Below are 26,360 nucleotides of genomic sequence, written 5' to 3' on the forward strand. Positions count from 1 at the left end.
TCCCGAGCACGGGGTCCCGGGTTCGATTCCCGGCGGGGTCAGGGATTTTCACCTGCCTCGAGATGACTGGGTGTTTGTGTTGTCCTCATCATTTCATCATCATCCAGGAAAGTGGCGAAATTGGACTGAGCAAAGATTGGGTAATTGTACGGGCGTTGATAACCACGCAGTTGAGCGCCTCACAAACCAAACATCATCATCATCATCAGATCTAGGGTCAACTGAACATACCGACACCGTGACGTAATGATGTTGAGATATCATACACACACACACACACACACACACACACACATGATTAGTCAACAAAAAACTGAATATCTTTTTTGTGCCTACATTATCTTTTGGTATGTAAGATGTAGTGACAAACTGATCTATACCGTTGTTTAGATAGAAAGGTGACACGTTGTTTATTGAAACGTTAAGTTAATCCCAGTTCTGCGAACTTCGTAATTATTCTTCGGTAAGAACGGCATAAAAATCTAGAGGCGACAGTTTGTGCAGGTCTCCGAATAGAGTATGTATGGAATCACGCGGATATACGTACGTAACCGATCGCAGTATGGGCACGCACACAGCAGGGATGTTATGTGGCGAATGCTATGGAGATATTCTCTGAAGCAGTGGTGCTTTAGATCCATGTGTGATGATGGTTCCGAGGCTGCGCAAACACCGACAGCTGTCATTCTTTTCACGCAACTGCAGCGAATATTTCCACCTAATCCCTTTCCCTATATCTGGAGGAGTCCCAAAATTCCTTCTGTCGCACTTGTATGCAATCCGTAGCTGAGATCCCAGGATGAAGCATTTCACCAGCGGCCTCCCTGGGCAAAACAACTTCCGTTTCGTTTCCCTTATTGTTGCAGTCTGCCCTACCTCTGCAACAATGTTAGGCCACGCGCAGAAGAATTTCACTTCTTACGCAGTGCGAATGCTAGAGGGTAGAATGCACTGTTTATCAAGCGATAAAATGATTTATAATTGGACCAAAGAACTGTGCAGTTTCGGGAAGGAAATCGTCAATAAAATTCATATTACTGTTTTGGAAGAAAGGCAGGATATTTAAAGTACGACGTTTCGTCGACGATAAGGTCATTAGAGGCAGTGCACAAGTATGGAAAGGGGAAGGATGAGAAGGAAATGGTACGTACATTTTAAAAGGAACCATCCCAGCATTCACCTTAACGGATTTAGGGAAATTCAGGGAAGCTGATACATGGCGGAATATGAACCGCTGCGCTCGAGAAAGCGAGTCCATTGTCTGACCTCAGCACCGTTTCGCAGGATACTGAGATAGAGAATAGCAACACAGAAAGTTTTGTACGATTTATGAGCTTTACAACCTGGTAATTAAGTAAGGCAGGATTGGGTTTCGATTGTGGACGCGGCCGGAATCAATTACTATTGGTTTGCTTTGCAATTTCACTCATTTATTTTAATAAATAATTTTTTAAAACAAGCCAATGAGGTCGGAACCAGAATTTTAAGGCAAGTAACCACTTTCACAGCTGAAGGCCTTTAACGCCCAAAATGGCAATTATTAAAAAAATTAACAAATATACTGCCAAACGGCGAATGGCACAGCGAAAGTTAATTAAAAAAAAACAACAGATCACAAACAGGTGAAACAAATAATGGTACCTTAATAGTACAATAATAAAATAAAACACAAGGGCCTTTGACAGACGGTGCTCCAGGAATCGACCTCTGAGAAGGTTACACCAAAACCACTTTCGCGAGAGAAGAGAAAGACAGCAGAGATGCATTCAGATCATGAGATGGTAACTCGGACTAATGGCAGTCTAGCGAGCGACTAATGATAATCTTGGTGAGGCTACCTGACATCCAACAAAACAAATGCAAGATGTAAAATTACGCCAAAGCCGGAACCGGCGGTCTGGACTCCGCAAGCAGAATGCTGTGTTTAGAGCGCGCGGAACAAGAAGGAATGGCTCCCAGTAAGGTAGAAGAATGCCTCCAACCTACAGTCAAGAAGCTGTCAGGCTTACACGCCTCACTGGACAGTGGCGGCTAGGCGAGGAAATGCACACAACCGTTACACACACTAACCCCCCAGGGATGATAACTGGGGCGTTAGCGGCCACAAGACAGAAAAATACCGCTGGTTGAACTTAACAATGTAAGGAGTTGAAAACAGTAAATAGTAACTAGAAGTTCAGGAAGGTTAATCAGATCCGCCTTCCCCAGGTACTCCACTCGCTGCTTTTCGCCTCGGCTACACTACGAGCAGCAACACGAACCCAAGTCACTGGATAATAGCGAGATTCCACAATGCTGGAGGTTTCTCTAAGCGAATTGCAATACACTCAACTTAAACATGCAGGATCCGGTTTCGATGAAGTCGTACATCTTCGTGACCACTGCTCTTCGATCCGGCAATCCATACACGCCGACAGCGGTCCCAGCATGTTGTCGCTCTGCACGGACCTCGCTGCTCCTCGTCCACAATCAAACTCTCCACTCACACCACACAGAAAAAGCATGAGGCCGCACCAAAGATAGGGCAGCAGAACTACATATCGATAAGCACCGCTGCTGCCACTAGTGGACAGGCAACGCTCCCGAAACCGAGTGGCGCCAGTGAACACGAGAAGAATACAAACAACGCAACCATGCCAACTAAACGATACAGTCTGAGAGAAACCTACACACGTCATCAGCACTAGCTGCAGCATGGCTCAAGCTGTTACGCATCTCATTTCAGTGGGAAATGCGAAGGCGCCCTTTTTAGTGTTTACATAAACACTTAAAAAAATAAGCAGTATGTTGCTGCAAATCGTTCTATGGTTTCTCAAAACTTTCGTCTCTCAATTTTTTTTTAATTTTTCGTGTATTCGAACCAGTTCAGGAACCAGGCTGTCTACTTTAATATTGGCGCTACGGAAACGTGGGTTTGAAAGGATCAAGAACTCTTTAAGGGGATGAAAGTCACGCACATTTCAGTCTAACGTAAGGGAAAAATAATAAGTCATTAGTCAGGTGAATACTGACAACGAGTCAGCACTTTAATAGTTGTATCCGTCAAATTATCGAATTCTTGATTTGCCACGTGACAGGCTGCCAATGTGATCAAGAACAACAATGTGACGTTTTCGGTTCTTTTCCCAAGCTTCATTCATGGAAAAAAGAAGTGGCATACCATTCACCATGTTCAGTTCTTCAATTCTCCAAGGCATTGTTCGTGACACGTCCCGTGTAAGCGTAGAAACAAGTGACCTTGAGAATGCTTCACAATCGAAGCACATTTCCTGTCATACACCTCATCGAGACGAAGTAGGTATTAAGGTTATGAAGCCACAAGTGAAGTGCCCGGCTTGTAGTGCATCTGATGTACCATTAGTGTATGTCATGAAATGAATAGTGATTGTGAAAAATCTGAACGTAATAGCGATATCAACGATCGTTTGCGTACAGTAGATGAAGAACACGGAAAGACGAGGATTTAACAAGTGAATCTTAAGAGTTTAGGGAAAGGACTTTTGACGTCGTCGTGAGACTGTAGATGAAATGAGGATTCATCATTGTATGCCGGAGGCCAATATACAGTCGAAAAAATGGACTAGAAATGCAGGAAAATCCTGAAATAGAACATATAGCTGCGTAGCAGCGAGGAGAGCTCCGCCTACCATCCTAAGGGAGCCATGGGTCTGATGATGGTTCTGTAGAAAGAACCGAAACCGGTTACCTGTATCATTAAAACATACATGAGTGATCAAGACTGAACTTTAGTCAAAATATAGCGTTTAGTTTAAAGGGAAGAGCGATGACGGCTCTTTTCGGTCTCAAGGAGTTACATCATCATGGACAATAAGGGTTCACCTACAGCGCAGCTGAATCGAGAGAGTTAAGAAAAAATAGTAATTCACACATAATAAGATCCCAGTCAGTTAAACAACATTAATCAGTGAATACAATGATGTTGTTGGACGATTCAGTAGCCCTCCGCCCCCCCTTCCACCCACCTCCAGGAGGAGGTGAGTAACAGGACCACATAGTGTGCATTCACCTGAAGAAACTTCAAAAATGGCTCTGAGTGCTATGGGACTTAACGTCTGGGATCATCAGTCCCCTAGAACTTAGAACTACTTAAACCTAACTAACCTAAGGACATCACACACATCCATGCCCGAGGCAGGATTCGAACCTGCGACCGTAGCGGTCGCGCGGTTCCAGTTGAGGCGCCTAGAACCGCTCGGCCAAACCGGCAGGCAAGAAACATCGTGGATCGCCTTGTTATTACGCTATTCATCAAGAACGAACGGTTCATTATATGGAAGAAAGTTATAAGACATACAGTACCACTAAACAAACATCAACATAATTACTATGTCTTCGTTTCGCATTCAAAATAGATCAACTTCAGTGAGGTTCGTATTAAATTTTTCGTTTCTGTTGACTTTGTCGACGACGGGACATTAAACAGTATTCTTTGCGCTCCAAATGAAATTTTACGCTTCTTGGGTCTTATAAAGGGAACTGAAATTCTATTCCACCACACCTTCGTGCTTTGCGTTCATTGTCTGTGACATCTGCGATCTGTGAATTTTAAGCATTTGTTTCCATGTCTGTGTTGTAGTACAGATTGGCTCCGTACACCCTAACTTTGTTTTTGACATCCGCCATCTTTATTTGCATCTACATACATATTCCGCGAGCCACCGTACGGTGCGTGGCGGTGGGTACGCTGTACCACTAGGCCTTTGCTTTCGTGTTCCACTCGCAGATACAGCGAGGGAAAAAGGAGTATCTATATGTCTCCGTATGAGTCCTAATTTCTTCGTGGTCCCTACGCGAAATGTATGTTGGCGGCAGTAGGATCGTTCTGCAGTCAGCTTCAAACGCCGGTTCTCTAAAGTTTCTCAGCAGTGTTCTTCGATACGAATGTCTTCTTCCCTCCACGGATTTCCACTTGAGCTGCCGAACCATGTCCGTAAAACTTGCACGCTGATCGAACCTAATGGCAATAATTCTAGCAGCTTGCTTCGATGTCTTCTTTCAGTACGACCTGCTGCGGATCCCGAACACTCAAGTAGTACTCAAGAATAGGTCGTACTAGAGGTCGCACTAGTGGTCTCCTTTACGGGTGAAGCACACTTTCATAAAATTCTCCCAATAAACCGAAGTCGACGATTCGCTTCTCTATCACAGTCCTCACATGCTGGTTCCGTTTCAAATCGCTTCGCAACGTTACGGCCAGCTATTTATACGACGTGACTGTGTCAAGCAGGGCACTGCTAATACTGTACCCGGACCTTACGGGTTTGTTTTTCCTACTCGTCCGCATTTCTACGTTAAGAGCCAGCTCCCATTCATCACACTAACCAAAAATTTTGACTAGACCGTCTTGGATCACTCAACAGTCGCTTATATTCGACACCTTGCTGTACACCACAGCATCATCAGCGAACAACCGCAGGTTGCTGCTGCTCACCCTGTCTGCCAGATCATTAATGTATATAGAGAATAGTAACGATCCTATCACACCACTGATGTTTCCCCTGTCTCAGATGAACACTCGCCGCCGAGAACATACTGAGTTCTATTACTCGGTACTAATGAATCATGGACCGTGGGAAAAGGAGAAAAACAATTTGGAAATTAATAAGAGTGGTAAGTTAAGAAATGATGAGGTTGTCCACAGTATTGGTGAGGAGAAGAACACGTGCAGAACATTGACAAGAAGAAGCGACAGGATGACAGGAAGTGTGTTTAGGTATCGGGAAATAACTTCCATTATACTTGAGGGAGTTGTAGGGGAAGGAAAAATGTAAAAAAAAAGACAGTGATTCAATAAATCCAGGAAATAATTCAGAACATTGTGTGCAAATGTACTCTGAGATCAAGAGGTTGGCGCAGGAGACGAATTTGAAGCGGGCCGCTTCAACTCAAAAAAGTCAACAAAACGACGCATGTTTGTGTGCCTTATATTTCGTCTCGTTATGCTGGAGACATCATCAGAGACTCCGACACCAGTTTTAAACAAAAAAGAAGCTCAACACGCTGAACTGTTCATACGTATCTGCGCAAACGTGACGGCACCACAACGCTGCCTGCCATCGCATAGTCGCGTGTGCTACTGAGCTTATAGTAGGGAAGCGTTGGCGCTGTTCGCTATATTTACTACAAAAGCCAACAAATTGTCCTATGTGCAAATAGAAGAAAATCAGCCTAATACCGATATTTCAGATACTTGCGGAGTATAGTAAGGCAATGTGTGTCCCGTAGTGAGTTGCTGTGTGGGTGAATGGCCCACGGACTCTGTCTGGCCTTGATGTGATGCGGCGCTTTTATCGCAGAGAGCGTCTGACACGTCACGACGAACGCCGCGTCCTCGCAGATTTAGCCCTTTCAGACCTGATTTTTTATTTACTCATTAAAAAAACATCTGATATCATTTTTACATTCAGGTGAGTCTCCTAACAACATTGTTCTAAGAAAAAATTTCATATGATCTCTAGTTTTCTAGATATTTAATGTACACAATTATGTTCATCAGGTCTCGAGCTTCATGCCATACATTAAGGAGGTTAACACTATGGATCAAGTGTGCCACTCTTTATTTCACTTTAAAACAGAAGAAACAATAAACATAATTCCAAATTACAGTTCTTATTTAAACAACAATGGTCAACACACTAATTTTAAGGTTTCGTATGAAACTGCAAAATCAATTTCTGTCCTTTAGGAGACACAAATGTACTTTACATTTTCTGCACTGAATTCTAGAACGCCCTGTACATTTTGGAAAGTTGACTTGGAGCTCCTACTCATGCAAAGGCAAATGATCAATGGAATCAAACCGTATCTCTGTAGCTGGTCATAATTCTCCTGTTTTTCTTGGTATTACTCTCATGTCTGAAGCCAGTCTTTCATCAGATGGTCGCCCCCTCTTCTTTTCAGTCACTTTCTTCTGGCACAGTGTCAATCCATCTGCTACCCTGATACGAAAGGAAAGAAGGTCCATTTGCTTCTTCTTTGGGGTAGACGGGTTGTCTGCATCTCGTCTGTTTTCCAACCAACTTTTCACGATGGCAAAGTCCAACAGCATGAAAATTCATATGCAAAGGCCATTTTCGAGATCTGATGAAAACTCTGTAGCAGCTTATCAATTGATCAAATAGATCCACACCACCCATTGCATAATTATATCTTTTCACTATTTCAGGTTTTTCTACTTTCACATATTTATGGTGTTTTTTGTCCCAATACTCAACTTCAACCACAGAGCCTTTACCAACGAAGTTTGAACACAATACAACTGACCTATTGTCTAACCACTTACACATGGTAATGTCATCAGCACTAATGATTTCTTCACAGAAACCTCTGGTTTGTTTTATTATTGTTTTATCATCTGCAAAAGGCGAGTTCTTTCCAAATCCGTTTTGACTGACAGTGCCTGCTGCATTGATGCCTTGAGGTTTCAGAACTTGAAACAGATGATAGGATGAAAAGAAGTTGTCAAAGTATAATTTATGACCTTTACCTTTTGAGAGTGGAACAGAAAATCCTAAAACAACAGCGGGAACTAATCCAATTTTTTTACAGTATGCGGTATTTAGTTCAGTTGTAGCACCTTGATACAAAAGGAAATCATGCAGTATTCCACTCTTTCCACACAACATGAAGACTCTGATTCCCCATGGACTTGGTTTCCCCTTGACATACTGCTTTGCAGAAAACTTCCCAGTGAAAGGAATAATTCCTTCATTGACACAAACATTCTCTTCTATAGGAAGTTCACTGCAGCATTTTCGAATGGCCGAGTAAATTGGCCTGACTTTGTAAAATTTATCTTTATTTTCAGGTGGCTTCTCCAGATTGTTCACCAAGTGTACATTTGTTCGTAATTCTAAAAATCTGTCTCGTGACAAGTTTTCCCAAAACACATTTACCTTCAGGCTTGTACCCCAGTGAACAAATCATCTGGTATATATCTTTTGAAGTATTGTATTGGAGAACACAAGACATATTCTTCAAAATTTGGAGCTTTCTATGTTTCTGCAATGGTACTTAGAGGCTTGCGTTTCCGTTTTATGGATTCTTTAGGTATCACCATTATGCTGTCACACAGGTTATTCAATTCTGGGTTGTTTTCATTGCATGAAAAGTTCATTTCAGCATCCACCACCTCTCCATCATCTTCAGATATGGTGTCTCTACACACATCATTCACGCCCACTTTATCTGCTCCAACACGTTTCATTATTTGTGTAGCCTGTCTTTCAATAAGTGGTACTCTGTCATCCTCATCTCCACTGAAACTAATGTCAGAAATGTCACCTTTTTCAATTAAGTCCATAATCAAGTCCCAATCTTTCTCCACAGAAAGATAAGCCTTATCCATATTTGTAAGTCAAAAGCCAGCAATATAAAATAACATCATATCTACAGGTCAGTTATTCTCCTCCTTGCTGCTGGTACTGGAATTAATGGAAAAATTACCACACATAGCTACCATAGCCATGCAAATACAGCTGAGACACATTTTAGGCTATTTTTCCTGTTTTGCACCATTAAGGACCTGTTGTACACAAATGTGTAAAGTAAAATTAACTTGTACATAACACAAATATGAACTGAATGAAACTGCTGAAAATTCCACTGAAAGAATGTCTAATGTTTCCAAAAGAAGGAAACCACACGAAACATTCATAAACAAAACCCAGAATGTGACTATTATAGCAATAAAGTCAACGAGTAATGGCTTCCCACAGAGAGACGACACCAGAGAGTATATTTTACTATGTGGTTCACAGACTGCTCACAAGAGAGCAGCAGCTGCTAAAGCATGGTCAAAAGAAACATACACAAATGTGCTCTGTGGGTTTGGATGCACCTGACATTTCTTGTCATCGAAATATTAGAGAACAAACTTTATGTACACAATTGTGACCACCAGGTCTGAAAGGGTTAAATGCGGCTGCCGTGAGAAGGCAACACAGTCCCCTCTCGACAGCTGCGGCGCAGTTCATATCCCGGACCCTGCAGCCGTCATCGCCGGCCCTACAGCTGCCAGGCGCTGCTTGCTCGTTACAGGTCGGTGTGCGTCTGGCTACCAGCACCCTTTGTAGGTCAACTGAAGAATGGCTTTGACCAATGACGTCATAATTTACTCATAGATATTATAATCGCAAACTAAACTGACACTCGGTGCGCTGTCTGATGGAAGCAACTGTAAATGGGAAATACCTTTACGGTCGCACCCACCAGCCATCACACCCACTGTCAACTGAGTTTGCGCGTGTAGTATTAATGTCTTTATTTTCGAGCCGTAGGTAATAAATGGATTATCTTCTGTGGCAAGGCGTTATCATTGTAAACTGAGATAAATGAATGTGTTCTTAAAAGTCAGGGCTAGACACTGTATACGATTTTTGTCGCTTGCATTAATTTAAATCATTTGTTCGTTCCAATTCATTCGATACTTATTTTCGTTCTTAGTCAGTTTGAGATATTTTGGAAGAATCTTTTTTCATTCTGAACAATTTTTACTTTTTGATTTTCGTTTGTAGGTATGGATTTATCTGTTCCTATGGATATGGAAGACTTGAAGCAAGGTCCATCAACTGCAGTACAGAATACAAATTTTACAGTTGTCGCTTTTTTTCGCCTTCGCTAGCACTAATATTACTACGATATTTTGCAATCGATACTAGTAGTACCGAAGGCTAAAAGACCGACGTACGAAAAATTAGTGTCCCGTACTTCAGTTGACCTAGCAAAGACGCAAAGCGACGTATGTAACATTGGCACCCTTTACCTCAGCTGAACGATGAAGGTAGTATCCTATATAGGTCAACTGAAGAACCGAATACAAATCTTATTTATGTCGCTTTTTTTCGCCTGCGCTAGCGCTAGTACTATTATCCTATTCTTCAGTTGACCTGTATAGTCCAACTGAGGTACGAGATACAAATTTTACGTATGTCGAGCTTTTCGCCTTCACGAACACTAGTATCCTATTCTTCAGTTGACCTGCTCAGGTCAACTGCAGTACGGGACGCAGAAGAAGGCCGCTGCAATCGTGACCGAAACGTTGGTTTTTCTCCAGCAGCAGTAGTTTTTACATTATGACGCGGTACGATACCCAGAAAACTTTTATGTCGACTGGCTCTGGCCGTGGAGGCCTATGCAATTATACGGGATATAATTTTACTGTTGTAGGTTTTTTCGCTATCGTTAGTACTACAATGACGATTTGCAATCGATACTATTAGCATAGAAGACGAAAACAATTTGTATCCCATATTTCAGTTGACCTACATTGGTCAACTGCAGACTAGGATATTAGTGCTAGCGAAGGCTAAAATGTCGACCTACGTTTGATTTATATCCCTTGCTGCAGTTAACCTATACAGATTAGCTGAAGTTCAGGATACAACTCATATATGTCTACTGAGGTATTCCATGCTAACGTTACTTCTGTCCCTTTTTCCCCTTTCTTTTTTGCACTAGTATCCCATTCTTCAGCTGAGCTAAATAGGATAACTGAAGAATAGGATTCTAGGACTCAAAGAACCGATGCACTTAATATATGTTCAAAATATGAATGTACATGATATATGCCCACCATCTGTATCTCTATCCTGCATTTCTTTGTTTCTCAACATTCGTCTGTTAAATCTGTGCAACACATCATCTCTGGTAACTTCTGACATCATTGGTCAAAGCCGACAGGTTGTATCCTATTCTTCAGTAATAACCCCTGTGCGGTACATCTAGCATGTCAGTATTTAACAGCAGTGCTTCCACTTTCATTCTATGTTCTCACTACAATAAAAATCGTCAACGTCGAGGCGTAAGGAAGTTGTTTCTTATGGAACGTAATCAGAGAGAGAAACACGTGCTTGACCGGTCTTCTCAGGTAATGAGACATCACTCCACCTGAAATATTAATTTCCAACAGTTGGTGCCTTGTCTGCAATAGAAAACTTTCTGGTAGTAACAGCATTGCTCTATCGTGTGAATTCATGTGGGACTGATGCCTCTAGGCACTATGGGACTTAACTTCTGAGGTCATCAGTCTCCTAGACTTAGTACTTAAACCTAACTAACCTACGGACATCATCACACACGTCAATGCCCGATGCAGGATTCGAACCTGCGACCATAGGAGCAGCGCGGTTCCGGACTTAAGCTCCTAGAACCGCTCGGCCACAGCGGCCGGCTCGTCTGGGACTCCTTGGGATAATCGTTATGAAGTAAGGGTCTACAAATATAGCGAACTGGCATCTTAAATGTACGGTGTTATGCTTAGGTGCAGAACCACCTTTTTAGAAAACCTGTGAGGCGAGGTTACCGTCATGGTGGTGGCTTTGTACGCCACCATCTGGAAGCTAAAGGTTAATTTTCAAACAGAAAGGGCGCCATGTGACGTGTCAATTCAGATATAAAATTACACGAGAAAATAAAAGGTGTCTCTCATCAGGGCACAGTTTCATTCATCTTCGAGTTGTTATCCGCTTAACACATTCCTCGCCACGTTAGCCAAGTTTCCTGCAAGATGGGGCCAGTACGGCGTTCTGGACTCTCGTTGAATTGTCCAAGACGGCGGCTGATGAGGCTTCATCCGTAGCCGCTTCCGATCGTCCCAGCTTTCCGCGTGTCTCTGCCAGTTTCACGATGCGTCGGCCTGTGACGTTGGCACTGGTCGAAATCCTCTGAGATAACACGGGCTCTCTTCTGTCCTGTCTCAGTGCATAAGGCTTGTGTTAACGCCACTTTCACGTCACCTCTAACGAAAGAAATATCAGTCACAATTCTAGAATGACTAAAGCTATGCTCAAATCGTGTTACTGGCCTCATTTCCCATATGTCACATGACCCCCTTTCCATGAAAAATTACGAGTTGCATCAAAGATGGCTGATTCCAAGACGGACGCCATGTCTGAAACATAACCGTACAGATTTTCCCCCTCTCCCGTCTCATACTCATTGACTTTAAATTTCTGTTCATCCACATATTTTTGTTCTAAAGGAGTAATTCCACAGCTGAGGGCCAGCCATTAATTGCGTGTCTACTCTGCATCCAGTCACGAATAACGTCGTCCACGATAAACATGACAGTTTTCGAGAAGGTTTTGTACGTTTCTCACAGACAGCTTCGTGCCATTGAGAAGAGACCTATGTACTACTGAATTCCTATATTTGCTGCGGTCCACAAATTGTGCGATGGTAGCACTGTGGGGATACACGTGGAATGCCATCGCATGCCTATTTCTGAATCGAGCCTTAAGCAACTGCAGTTATTTAGCGTAACATAACTAACCGAACACGTATATACAGTCTAATGTTCCGGCTTATAAAAGCTGGTAGGTGTACATCAGTATGGCTAAAACAGCGAACACTCTTACAATCATGTATACATATTTCGTGATACCTTTCAGATAACATCAGCAGGAAGAACAATTCATGCACTATCAGCAGTTTTCACCAGATAGGCCGTTGCGCCGTGGTTCTCTTTATCACGCTTATCATGTGCGCATTCCTCGCCCACTTTGATATCGCCTGCAGTGTAGATGTGCATGTGAGAGAGTCTTTAGTTTTCGGCTTACTGAATGTCTAATCATGCTTGGTATGTGAGGGACAATGCGACACGGAACGACTACCAGTTGTATTATAACTTCTATTCCGATGACGTTTAGCAGAATGACAAAAAAATGCTCAAATGTGTGTGAAATCTTGTGAGACTTAACTGCTATGGTCATCAGTCCCTAAGCTTACACACTACTTAAACAAAATTATCCTGAGGACAAACACACACATCCATGCCCGAGGGAGGACTCGAACCTCCGCCGGGACCAGCAGCATAGTCCATGACTGCAGCGCCCAGACCGCTCGGCTAATCCCGCGCGGCTGCAGAATGACATATTTCACTATTTTTAATTACCTTATTATGTTTCACTTTTACATATCACGCTTCTTCGGTCAGTTTTCACAGTGTGTTTTGAAATTATGAGTAAATACTTACACACACAAATTAAAAGTTACCACCATATTATTTAAACGGAGGTAACATCAAAAGCAGCTTTCTTTTATCTAGGTCAAGCAAAAATTGATCTACGGACTAACTTTATTTATGTGGTATTTTCAACTACTCATTTCGTGTGTGTTTCGGTAAACGGTAATTTAGTGGAGTAATACAAATCTTTGTTTGAACTGTTAATGGCCAATATTTTACCAACATTGACGAAGGTTTATAAGCAATCTGCTCCCCCGTTTTCGTAGCGAAGAAACAGGTGGCTGAATTTAAGTGAGAGCCTTCATAGTTTGGAGATAGTCCAAATGCAGGACGTACAAATAATAGAAATTCAGGTGAAAACCGGAGAGGAAATGCGCAACATTTTAATGGCCAGTAGGCAGTCAAGGGTGTATTAAACACATGAAACTGAAGAAACAGAACAAATTTCGCGGTGCATTCTGCACCTAAATCTACCTGTGCAAAAGAATTGTGCCGAATGAGTGATGTTTCTGTTGAGTGCTAACCACAAGGAAACGCGAGAAGGAATGTCTCAGCGTCGTGTGGACTGTTTTAAAAGGAATACCACAAATTTTGAGCAACTATACTTTTAGCTGAATGTGACCTGAACTCCCAAAAAAAAAGCACTGCACACAAGGCGGTGGCCGGCCGTTAGAAAGCAGGAAAAAATCAATTTGGGAAACAGGAAGGTAATGGCCGTTGTTTTGCTGAATTGGAAAGAAGATCTTATACAGTTCAAAGAGAAAACAGTAACAGTCGAATACTTCGAAACGTAATAGACGAACGGAAAAACAGATGAGGTCTGGTTTAGAAAAGAACAAACGGTCATTTTTAAAGGTGCTGCTCAGCTGGAAATACGATGCACTTGAATAACAAAGTCGTGTGATGTCCACACAGTTCCAGTAGATATGGAACGTAGCGAGTTCTGCCTTATCCAGTGTAAAAGAAATTTGCGGATGAGAACGCTTTAAGTCCTAATTGCAATGTGTACAATCTGTTCGTTTTTACAAAATACACTAAGGCGAGGGCTGTCTTTCAATCATTTACAAAAACAATGAAACAACAAAACGTATTGTACATATCGTGTTAATTGTTTCTCAAGATATTCTCCTTTAAAATATGTATATTTTTGCATGCACTCAAACGAAATCTGTAAAGTGCGTTCCCCACTAATGTTGGTACTTCACAGGATTGCAGGAACTGATATAATTAAGATTGTAAATTTTTGTAGACATGTTCGACACGTCTATCAGCATTTTGCTAAGACAACTGAAGTCCTTTTTGCAGAAGACATAAGCGCAGATTTATCTTCGTGAACATCGAACAAAGAGTGAGCGGTACTAATCATTGCTTCTTTAACTACTTCCCCGTCACTGAAAGGTTTATTCCCTTTTAATTAAAGCTTGACAGACCCTTAAGAAGCCATTATCATGTTACTATTTTGCTTAGCTGCGTTAAGAACAATGTGTCGCACACAAATCACGTGACTCCACCTACACAGCTCACGCTCTCAAGTTATGCAGGACAGCGTCAAAAAACATTGCTCAGGAAGGTGCTGTCGGTACAAACAACAATGTTCATAAAGAGCGAACTCACTGCTTGCGGCAAAGTTTTGTTGTGATTAAAGTGACTCTTCTCCAATTCCCAGCAATAAAGGTCTAATATTTCTTCAGGGAAAAAATGAGTACAGCTCTGAGCGCACAAAAAATAGTTTTTTTTGCTGAAATTTAATATCGGCTGGTACCGGCGGAGGTTCGAGTCCTCCCTCGGTCATGGATGTGTGTGTTTGTCCTTAGGATAATTTAGGTTAAGTAGTGTGCAAGCTTAGGGACTGATGACCTCAGCAGTTAAGTCCCATAAGATTTCACACACATTCGAACATTCGAAATTTAATATCGGAAATTGTCGGAACAGAAATTTGCTTACGAAGGGCGCCAGGAGATATAACAGAAGCGATTTGGGTGGCTTACATAGGCTCAGCGGGACGAACACATTTTTTATCTGCACATCTGTACATAGTAAATACGAGTTTATATATATATATATATATATATATATATATATATATATATATCTGTGTGTGTGTGTATTTTGTAATCAACAATGTAGTAGAGAATGACATACACTTTAAATGACAAAAATGTCAGTGCTTACAAGTATATAGACAGAAAACACATTGCTGCCATATGTTCGCACCTAGACACAATACCCAACGAATGATATACCACACCTCAAAATTAGAGCGAATTAGATAAGACATGTCATATTTGGATTCAGCAGCCACAAAATAACCTTAAAATGTCGAAATATGGCAGGTAAGGTAAATAAAAGTCATTTGGTGACCAATGCAATCGACTGGCTTACAAGCAGAATTCTGTTCATGAAGGATGACGCCATTTTTCGTAGGAAAGTCCAGTGTAACCATTGGAATAAGTAGTCGTTTTCATGCGAGCCTCGAGAATGAAGCAGTTTCGCAGGAGGCGGTTCAGCTTGGAACACCCGGAGAGTTGATTTTTGTTTATTTTCCTGCTTGCGAGAGTATATCCGTAGATTCGGGTGATTCAGCTTTGTTGTGAGCATGTCATTAGGTGTGAAGCATAGTTAAGACAATCTATTGACGGGGTTGAAACTAAGATTAAATCTCTTTTACTGGTAACAGGTTTCCATGTCCATTTGAGCTTTTCCTGGCATTCCGCCGGATGCTGACGCCGTTTCCCTATTTCCTTTTTCCAGACTGCTGATGGCGCTGCTCCTGGACTCGTGGGTCGCCGAGTTGGTCGTCGTCTTACCGGCGGCCGTGCTCGCCCTCTACTTGTGGTTCTCCAGTGCCTATAGTTACTGGAAGAGCAAGGGGGTGCCGTACGCCGAACCTACCGCCCCGTTTGGAAACTTCCGGAGAACCTTTCTAGGCCAGGAACCTGTCGGCGTCACACTGCTGAAGATACACAACCAACTGCCAAGTAAGAAATTTTTAACTGTCGTCAATGATTAGGAAATATACATTATTAATTATGTAATGATGTAAAAATGTTCAGTGCGTTTGTAACACACCATTTTCTCGCCGCGCCTGTGACTTCGTCCCGTGGCTGCAGCAGCCAGCATTCCGGTGTCTAGGACAATGAGGCCCTCTGCAGCCTGAAAGCAATGGGCAAGTCTGTACCTGATACTCCTCAGTGGGTTGCGGGGAGGGTTCTGGATCAATCTCAAGAGCGAGTGACTTTCCTAGGATGGGAGGCGTCCGTAGCACCTGACGGCAACTGCAGTTAGACCGGTATTACACTACCAAATTTCTTTGTCCAATATCTTTGTCAAATATCTTTGTCAAAGAAATTTGATGGTGTAATAGGGAACTTTGTCAAATGTCGTCAAATATTTGATCAAATCTAGGGCAACGCTGTATATTTGATCAAAGAAGTCGCTTGTCTTCTGTTCACTGCAATGTGACATGTTACGACGTGGAGCACTAGCATCGCTGCACCGTTCTGTCATCTGTGTGTTTTTATAAACATTGCCGGTAAATACAATTGGTTATACCGACAACTACAAAATTAATAGAGATGTATAAAGCTGATGAGGTGCTTTACAACGTGAGGCACCCTGAATACAAAAACAGATTAGGAAGATTGGAGATCTAACCTAACCTACCCCTCTCCTGTAGCAAGAAATCGGAGTGTTACAGTGGGCCTGTCTTCTGCAGATATAGCAGTTAAAAAATGGCTCTGAGCACTATGGGACTTAACATCTGTGGTCATCAATCCCCTAGAACTTAGAACTACTTAAACCTAACTAACCTAAGGACATCACACACATCCATGCCTGAGGCAGGATTCGAACCTGCGACCGTAGCATGTCGTCGTAAAACCCAGGGCTTCACCCAAGTATGTTTCCTTTTTTTTCCCGCTGCTCTTCCGCATGTGCACACAGTACAATTGTGGTACATGCAACTGCTGTTGACAACAAGTTGTTGTTGTCAGCCGTCTTGAACTTTGACGAAAAATATGATGACAGTGTAATACCCCTTTTTAGCGCCACGTCAAAGATCTTTGTCAAATATACTTGACGAATATTTGATTACATCTTTGATCAAATCTTTGACAAAGAAATTTGGTAGTGTAATACCGGCCTTAGCATTAGCAGGAAACATGCAATGATAAAGCCATAATTCTGTTTTGGCTGTAAGGACTAAATGTCAATACTCTCTAACACAAAAAACAGTACATTAAGAAGGAATTACCTCAATGGGACTGAAATCTACGATAATGATGGAAGCTGAAGAAACCACGCTCGGGACGCAAACCCAGGTCTTCTTGCTTACTAGGCAGAAATGCTGAGCATTACACCACCGCAGCACTACAGTCAACATCGCTGTACAAACTACCCAAGTCGTATGCCCTCCCCAACACAACTTCAATTCATATCTCCAGCGTATTGTCCCCCTACACTGATATGAATTGAAGTTTGTGTTGCGAAGGTCACTGGAGTTGAGTAGTTCGTACAGCGGTGTTGACTGTAGTGCTGTAATGGTCAGAGTTTCTGTTTCGTAAGACGGCAGGTTCATGTTCGAGTCCTGGTTGTAGCATGAATTTTAATTCATTTCTTCAGCTTCCGTCATTGTCGTAGATAAAGGTGATACTTAAATCTCTCTGGGAAAATATAATTATAAGGTCAATAAGGGATGTTATGTACATATATAAACAAATGATTACAATTTCAGAAAACTGGATTATTTATCCGAGAGAAAGAGCTTCAGAAACTCAGCAACTGACTAATCCACTGGTCCACCTCTGGTTCTTATGCAAGTAGATATTCAGCTTGGCATTGATTGGTAAATTTGTTGGATACCCTTCTGACGGATATCGTACCAAATGCTGCCCAGCTGGCGAGTATAGATCCGACGACCTTATTATTCAAGGTAGTGTTTGATAAGCACGAATACAAGCAGTAGAGACTCTCTCGCGCGTGTCAGCGAGTATTATCTTGCTTAAACGTGTGCTCAGGATGGCTTGCCATTAACGACAACCAAACGAGGCATGGAATATCGTAGATGTAATGCTGTGCTCTAGCTGGTTGCAGATGACAGCCAACATCTGCTATGAAATGAAATGGCACCCCAGACCATCACTCCAGTTTGCTGAACTGTAAGGCGGACGACTGGTACCCCACCGCTGTCTAGTGCGTCTCCAGACGTCTTTACTGGTGATTGGGCATCAGTTCGATGTGGGATTTATCAATGAAGACACTTGTACTGCCGTCAATGAGATTCCAGCCAAAGATGTGTCTGGGGACGCCCCGCGTGGTGATGGGATACCAACCTGACTGTCGCCCGCCATTCATCCCGACAGCCCGGAGTGACAGAATACCAACCTGACTGTCACCCGCCATTCATCCCGACAGCCAGGAGTGACAGAATACCAACCTGTCACCCGCCATTCATCCCGACAGCCCGGAGTGACAGAATACCAACCTGACTGTCACCCGCCATTCATCCCGACAGCCCAGAGTGATAGAATACCAACCTGGCTGTCGCTCGCCATTCATCCTGACAGCGCGGAGTGATAGAATACCATCATGACTGTCGCCCGCCATTCATCCCGACAGCCCGGAGTGATACAATACCAACCTGACTGCCGCCCGCCATTCATCCCGACAGCCCGGAGTGACAGAATACCAACCTGGCTGTCGCTCGCCATTCATCCCGACAGCCCGGAGTGACAGAATACCAACCTGACTGTCACCCGCCATTCATCCCGACAGCGCGGAGTGATAGAATACCAACCTGACTGTCACCCGCCATTCATCCCGACAGCCCGGAGTGATACAATACCAACCTGACTGTCACCCGCCATTCATCCCGACAGCCCGGAGTGATAGAATACCAACCTGGCTGTCGCTCGCCATTCATCCTGACAGCGCGGAGTGATAGAATACCAACATGACTGTCGCCCGCCATTCATCCCGACAGCCCGGAGTGATACAATACCAACCTGACTGTCGCCCGCCATTCATCCTGACAGCCCGGAGTGACAGAATACCAACCTGACTGTCGCCCGCCATTCATCCCAACAGCCCGGAGTGATAGAATACCTACCTGATTGTCGCCCACCATTCATCCCAACAGTCCTGAGTGATACAATACCAACCTGACTGCCGCCCGTCATTCATCCCAACAGCCCGGAGTGATGGCCTGGGGTACCATTTCTATTCATAGCAGGACCCCTTTGGTTTTCATCCGTGGCCCGCTTAGAGCGCAGCGATATGTCGTCTATACTTGACGCCTCGTTTTGTTGCCCTTCATGGCAAGCCCTCCTGGACTTATATTTCAGCTAGATAAAGCATGCCCACAGGCGGCGAGAGTTTCTACTACTTGTCTTTGTGGCTGCCAAACTCTACATTGGCCAGCAAAGTAGATCGATCTGTCCCCAATTGAGAGCGTTTCGAGCATTATGTGCAGGACCTTCCAACGAACTCGAGAGTTTGACGCTCTAACGCGCCAGTTGGACAGAATTTGGCATTATATATGTGATGAGGACATCCAACAACTCTGTCAACCAATGCCAAGCTGAATAACTGTTTGTATTAGGGCCAGAAGTGGACCAACGCGTTATTATTGGATTGCTCAATTTGCGAAGCTCTTTCTCTTCGATAAATCATCCAGTATTTCCGAAATTGCAAAAATTTGTTTGTCTGTACATGTACATCACATCTACCGATTTACGTGCCGTTGGGATAATTCCGTCGTCGTGTGACTTTTTTTTTACCTCACTGTGTAATTTTAGGGAGCTGTTTCGAACGCTGTCTGCAGAAGGTGCTGTTACGGTGTGTATTTCGAAAGTCGGCAGTTAGTGGCAAAGAAAAGTTGGCAAGTCCCCATTGCGTGGGCCTGAGGACCGGAATAGTCGTTTGCACGTCTTATAGGCGAGAGCGGCAGTTTAGTGGCCGCACTCATTATCGGTAACAATCGGCTGGATAGCTGGCCGTAAGGCCACAAGCTAGCAGAAATTATCGTTCACGAAGGAGACTGCACTTGGCGTAGTCAAATAGAACATAGTAAATTCGTTTCTTCCCGGTGTAAACTTATAGCGCTCTGTTTCTGTATTTATCTTTTCTGGCTTTAGACCGTTGTCTGATACTGCTTGTGGAAGAGATACTCTGCATGATCAAAAGTATGAAAATGACTTACAAGTTCGTGGCGCCCTCCATCGGTAATGCTGGAATCAATATTGTGTTGATGACTGCTTCCACTCTCGAAGGCATACGTCCATCCAGGTGCTGGACGGTTTCTTGGGGAATGGCAGCCCATTCTTCACGGAATGCTGCACTGAGGAGAGGTATAGATGTCGGTCGGTGAGGCCTGCCACGAAGTCGGCGTTCCAAAACAGCGCAAAGGTGTTCTATACGATTCAGGTCAGGACTCTGAGTAGGCCAGTCCATTACAGGGATGTTATTGTCGTGTAACCACTCCGCTACAGTCAGTGCATTATGAACAATTCCTCGATCGTGTTGAAAGATTCAATCGCCATTCCAAAATCGCTCTTGAACAACTGGAAGTAAGAAGGTGCTTAAAACATCAGTGTAGGCCTGTACTTTGATATTGCCAAGCAAAACAACAAGGGTGCAATCCCCCTCCATGAAAAACACGTCTACCCAATAATACCACCGCCTCCGAATTTTACTTTTGGGACTACACACGTTGAAAGATGACGTTCACCGGACATTCGCTACAACCACACCGTGCCATCGGATCGCCACATTGTGTACCGTGATTCACCAATCCACACAACGTTTTCCCACTGTTCAATCGATCAATGTTTACGCTCCTTACACCAAGCGAGGTGTCGTTAGTCATTTACCGGCGTGATGTGTGGCTTATGAGCAGCCGCTCGACCGTGAAATCCAAGTTTTCTCACCGCCCGCCTACCTGTCATAGTACTTACGGTGGATCCTGATGCAGTTTGGAACTCCTGTGTGATGGCCTGGATAAATGTCTGCCTATTAGACATTACGACCCTCTTCAACTGTGGCGGTCTCTGTCAGTCAACAGATGAGGTCGGCCTGTACGCTTTTGTGCTGTACGTGCCCCTTCACGTTTGCACTTCACTATCAAATCGGAAACAGTGGACCTATGGATGTTCAGGAGTGTAGAAATCTCGCGTACAGTTGTAGGACACAAGTGACATCCAATCACCTGACCACTTTCGAAGTCCGTGAGTTCCGCGGAGCGTCCCATTCTGCTCTCTCACTATGTCTAATGACTATTAAAGTCGCTGATATGGAGTACCTGGCAGTAGATGGCAGCACAATGCACCCAGATATGATAAACGTATGTTTTTGGGGGTGTCCGGATACTTTTGATCACATAGTGTGTCACTAAGATGGGGCAGAAACCAGTTTGAAACGGGGTAGTGGCTGCTTTCGGCGCTCGTTTTCCAATCTAGTGGTCAGAACTGATCATCTTTTGAGAGCTGCCGTCAACTTGTCTCCATCTTGCAGTACAGGTGTCAAGGAGCTATACCTCTGGAAGACGACGGATTCGCTCAATCCCTTCGGCGTGATGAAGAAGGTATTGGGATTCATCAGTTCATGCAACTCTCTGCCACTGCGTCAATCTCCAGTGGATGGTCACGAAACCATTCCAGTCGTAGCTGCCAATGTCGCGATGTTAAAATTGGCACTTACATGGATCGTCGACTGCGGAGGCACATCATTACGAGTGTTGACTGCGCTGTGTGTTCAGAAACGTACTTTTCCCAGCACTGAAGTCTGATGGCAGCTCCGCCACAGTTCGCCGCCTGTTCTGTTTTACCAGTCTATCCAGACTACGATGTCCGACATCTGTAGTGGTCGCCCAACCCCAAAACGTCTGAACGTGGTTTCATCTTCGTTTCACCACGTGTTGAAGAGAATCACCACAGAGCTCCTCGATCACCAGGCAAGTCGTGCAGTTTCGGAAACACTCGTGCCGATCCTCCGGGCCATCACAGTCCGCCCTCGGTCAAACTCAGGTAGATCGCGCGCCTTCCCCATCCTACACGCGGACAGCACGCTCACTAATACTACATTCACCGTGCGTGTGTCTCACTAACAGTCATTCCTCGCCAGGTGACTCTGCTATCGCCTGGACGGGTTTATATCGGTAGTAGGTCAGTGGTCAGCTCTTGTCAGAGCTGACAAGTCCGAGATTTATCGCACAATCAGCTTAACAGCTCATGCATCGAAGCTGCTTACAAGAATAATATACAGAAGAATGGAAAAGAAAATTGAGAATGCGCTAGGTGACGATCAGTTTGGCTTTAGGAAAAGTAAAGGGGACGACAGAGGCAATTCTGACGTTACGGCTAATAATGGAAGCGAGGCTAAAGAAAAATCAAGACACTTTCATAGGATTTGTCGACCTGGAAAAAGCGTTCGACAATATAAAATGGTGCAAGCTGTTCGAGATTCTGAAAAAAGTAGGGGTAAGCTATAGGGAGAGACGGGTCATATACAATATGTACAACAACCAAGAGAGAATAATAAGAGAGGACGATCAAGAACGAAGTGCTCGTATTAAGAAGGGTGTAAGACAAGGCTGTAGCCTTTCGCCCCTACTCTTCAATCTGTACATCGAGGAAGCAATGATGGAAATAAAAGAAAGCTTCAGGAGTGGAATTAAAATACAAGGTGAAAGGATATCAATGATACGATTCGCTGATGACATTGCTATCCTGAGTGAAAGTGAAGAAGAATTAAATGATCTGCTGAACGGAATGAATAGTGTAATGAGTACACAGTATGGTTTGAGAGTAAATCGGAGAAAGACGAAGGTAATGAGAAGTAGTAGAAATGAGAAGAGCGAGAAACTTAACATCAGGATTGATGGTCACGAAGTCAATGAAGTTAAGGAATTCTGCTACCTAGGCAGTAAAATAACCAATGACGGACGGAGCAAGGAGGACATCAAAAGCAGACTCGCTATGGCAAAAAAGGCATTTCTGGCCAAGAGAAGTCTACTAATGTCAAATACCGGCCTTAATTTGAGGAAGAAATTTCTGACGATGTACGTCTCGAGTACAGCATTGTATGGTAGTGAAACATGGACTGTGGGAAAACCGGAATAGAAGAGAATCGCAGCATTTGAGATGTGGTGCTATAGACGAATGTTGAAAATTAGGTGGACTGATAAGGTAAGGAATGAGGAGGTTCTACGCAGAATCGGAGAGGAAAGGAATATGTGGAAAACACTGATAAGGAGAAGGGACAGGATTATAGGACATCTGCTAAGATACGAGGGAATGACTTCCATGGTACTAGAGGGAGCTGTAGAGGGCAAAAACTGTAGAGGAAGACAGAGGAGATTGGAATACGTCAAGCAAATAATTGAGGACGTAGGTTGCAAGAGCTACTCTGAGATGAAGAGGTTAGCACAAGAAAGGAATTCGTGGCGGGCCGCATCAAACCAGTCAGTAGACTGATGACCAAAAAAAAGTCAGTGGTCATCATTTTCTGGTCCATCAGTGTATTTCGGAAGTGAAACTAACCATGAAAAATGCAATTGGCAGTGATGTACCTATAGTATGCCAGGGGCTCACACAGTGGGCTGGAGTGCATAATTCGTAAAGATCAACCAACACCACTTTCAACACAATGTATGATCTTTTAAATGGTACACGTATGTTTCTTTCTACAGAGATGAAAACCTGAGGTGTATTTTGTAGTGTCACCGCCAGACACCACACTTGCTAGGTCGTAGCCTTTAAATCGGCCGCGGTCCGTTAGTATACGTCGGACCCGCGTGTCGCCACTATCAGTGATTGCAGACCGAGCGTCGCCACACGGCAGGTCTAGTCTAGAGAGAGTCCCTAGCACTCGGCCCAGTTGTACAGTCGACTTCGCTAGCGATGGTTCACTGTCTACATACGCTCTCATTTGCAGAGACGACAGTTTAGCATAGCCTTCAGCTACGTCATTTGCTACGACCTAGCAAGGCGCCATATTCAGTTACTATAATTACTTCAAGAATGTATTGGCTCAAAATGGTTCAAATGGCTCTGAGCACTATGGGACTTAACATCTTAGGTCATCAGTCCCCTAGAACTTAGAACTACTTAAACCTAACTAACCTAAGGACATCACACACATCCATGCCCGAGGCAGGATTCGAACCTGCGATCGTAGCAGTCCCGCGGTTCCGGACTGCAGCGCCTAGAACCGCACGGCCACCGCGGCCGGCCAAGAATGTATTCTGAACAGATAATATTGTGAATCATGTACCGTCAGCGAGCGACGTTCATCATTAATGGATTAAAGTTAAGTGTCAAACTAATTACCTCCGCTTTCTGAATTCTAATTCCTTGTCATGTTCCAGACCTCACGTCAGTATAGTTCTTCCCTCCTCACACTAGCCTGCTTGAGCTAAAACGTGCATTTCGGCCTCCACTGGTAACACGGTGTTAGCTCTTCTGCTAACACAAAATATTTAGTGATGGCAGACTTGGTTTTAACTGTTATAAATCTTATACACGGTGGCAACGGCGCCGCAATTTCTGCCGTAATACGCACAGCAAGAGTTGGCTGCACTGTTCTGCAGTCTGCTCTCAGGGGCTCACAAAATGGGGAGCAATGTACAGTCCATAAAAGTGAACAAACGCCACTTTCAATACAGTGCTACGTTTATGTAAATGGGACATGTACGTTTTTTCTACACAAATGAAAACTAGATGAATAGTTTAGTGATGAGACATGGTTCTTGTTAGTGGAATACTGCCCACATATACATCAAGGTTGTGCATGACATCTAGCATGGAAAACGCGATTACAAATAACTGGTTACGTCACGTCCGGTGAACCTGCGTCACCTCGACAGATGTTCGAAAAGCCTGCCATTTGCATCGGTACAGTTGTGGAGACGGTGAACATGTGAACTTTGCACAGATTGTAGTGTTTCCACAGATATTCACGTACACGCAGCGGTAACACGTTGTTGCGTATTCTCTTTTGGCGATGGAGGTTCGTGGTACACACACCTTTTCACTGCGGTCCAGAGATGGAGGTCTAACGGCGTCACGTAGGTGAGCCAGGCTGGCCAACTCAAAAACCTCCCCGTCCTATCCATTTGTATGGAAACATTACGTTCACAACTTTCCTGGAAACATGTGGGTAGCGTGCTGGGCATACATCGTACTGGAACCACACTGATAGGAGCGGTTCCAAGCACACGTCCTTCATGAGACGGGCTTGAGTGTCTCGCAGATATGATGCATATCGGCGTCTGGTTAATGTCTGCTGATAGGAAAAGGGACCCACAGAGGTGGGCAAACTGTTATGGTAAAGCTGCGTTCGGTACAGTACCGCACTGTCGCCTGATAAACAATGTAAGAGGCTACGGACTATCAGACCAGGTGTGTGGCTGGACTGAAGAGTTTTTAGCAAACGGAACAAAGCATGTTATTCTCAATGGAGAGACGTCTACAGACGTTGAAGAAACCTCTGGCGTGCCACAGGGGAGTGTTACGGGACCATTGCTTTTCACAATATACTGTATATAAATGACCTAGTAGATAGTGTCGGAAGTTCCATGCGGCTTTTCGCGGATGATGCTGTAGTATACAGAGAAGTTGCAGCATTAGAAAATTGCAGCGAAATGCAGGAAGATCTGCAGCGGATAGGCACTTGGTGCAGGGAGTGGCATCTGTATTGCGAATACATAGAAAGAAGGATCCTTTATTGTGTGATTATATGGTAGCAGGACAAACACTGGTAGCAGTTACTTCGGTAAAATATCTGGGAGTATGCGTACGGAACAATTTGAAGTGGAATGATCATATAAAATTAATTGTTGGTAAGGCGGGTGCCAGGATAAGATTCATTGGGAGAGTCCTTAGAAATTGCAGTCCATCAACAAAAGAAGTGGCTTAAAAAACATTCGTTCGACCTATACTTGAGTATTCTTCATCAGTGTGGGATCCGTACCAGGTCGGGTTGACAGAGGAGATAGAGAAGGTCCAAAGAAGAGCGGCGCGTTTCGTCACAGGGTGATAGCGTTACGGAGATGTTTAGCAAACTCAAGTGACAGACTCTGCAAGAGAGGCACTCTGCATCGCGGTGTAGCTTGCTGTACAGGTTTCGAGCTGCGTGAGGTATCGAATATATTGCTTCCCCCTACTTATACCTCCCGAGGAGATCACGAATGTAAAATTAGAGAGATTCGGGCGCGCACAGAGACTTTCCGGCAGTCGTTCTTCCCGCGAACCATACGCGACTGGAACAGGAAAGGAAGACAATGACAGTGTCTTGCGGAGTATAAATGTAGATGTAGATGTAGAAGTAGATGAAAGCCAAATTTTTACTGAAAATTAAGGTAAATGTATAGCAGTTTACA

The 26,360-nt window shown here is 43.8% G+C and overlaps 1 protein-coding gene across 1 annotated transcript in view; it reads left to right on the forward strand.

The window, feature by feature from the left end:
- Window positions 1-8,935: 8,935 nt before the first annotated feature.
- The window catches only part of LOC126088247 (cytochrome P450 6B7-like), a 58,067-nt gene continuing 40,642 nt past the window's right edge, over window positions 8,936-26,360 (forward strand). Inside the window, exons 1-2 of the mRNA XM_049906376.1 lie at window positions 8,936-9,060; window positions 15,737-15,963. Of these exons, the coding sequence (XP_049762333.1) occupies window positions 15,744-15,963 (220 nt within the window). The 5' untranslated portion in view covers window positions 8,936-9,060; window positions 15,737-15,743. The remainder of the gene's footprint in view (window positions 9,061-15,736; window positions 15,964-26,360) is intronic.

The sequence above is a fragment of the Schistocerca cancellata genome, chromosome 6 (assembly GCF_023864275.1).
Source record: "Schistocerca cancellata isolate TAMUIC-IGC-003103 chromosome 6, iqSchCanc2.1, whole genome shotgun sequence".
Lineage (NCBI taxonomy): Eukaryota > Metazoa > Arthropoda > Insecta > Orthoptera > Acrididae > Schistocerca > Schistocerca cancellata.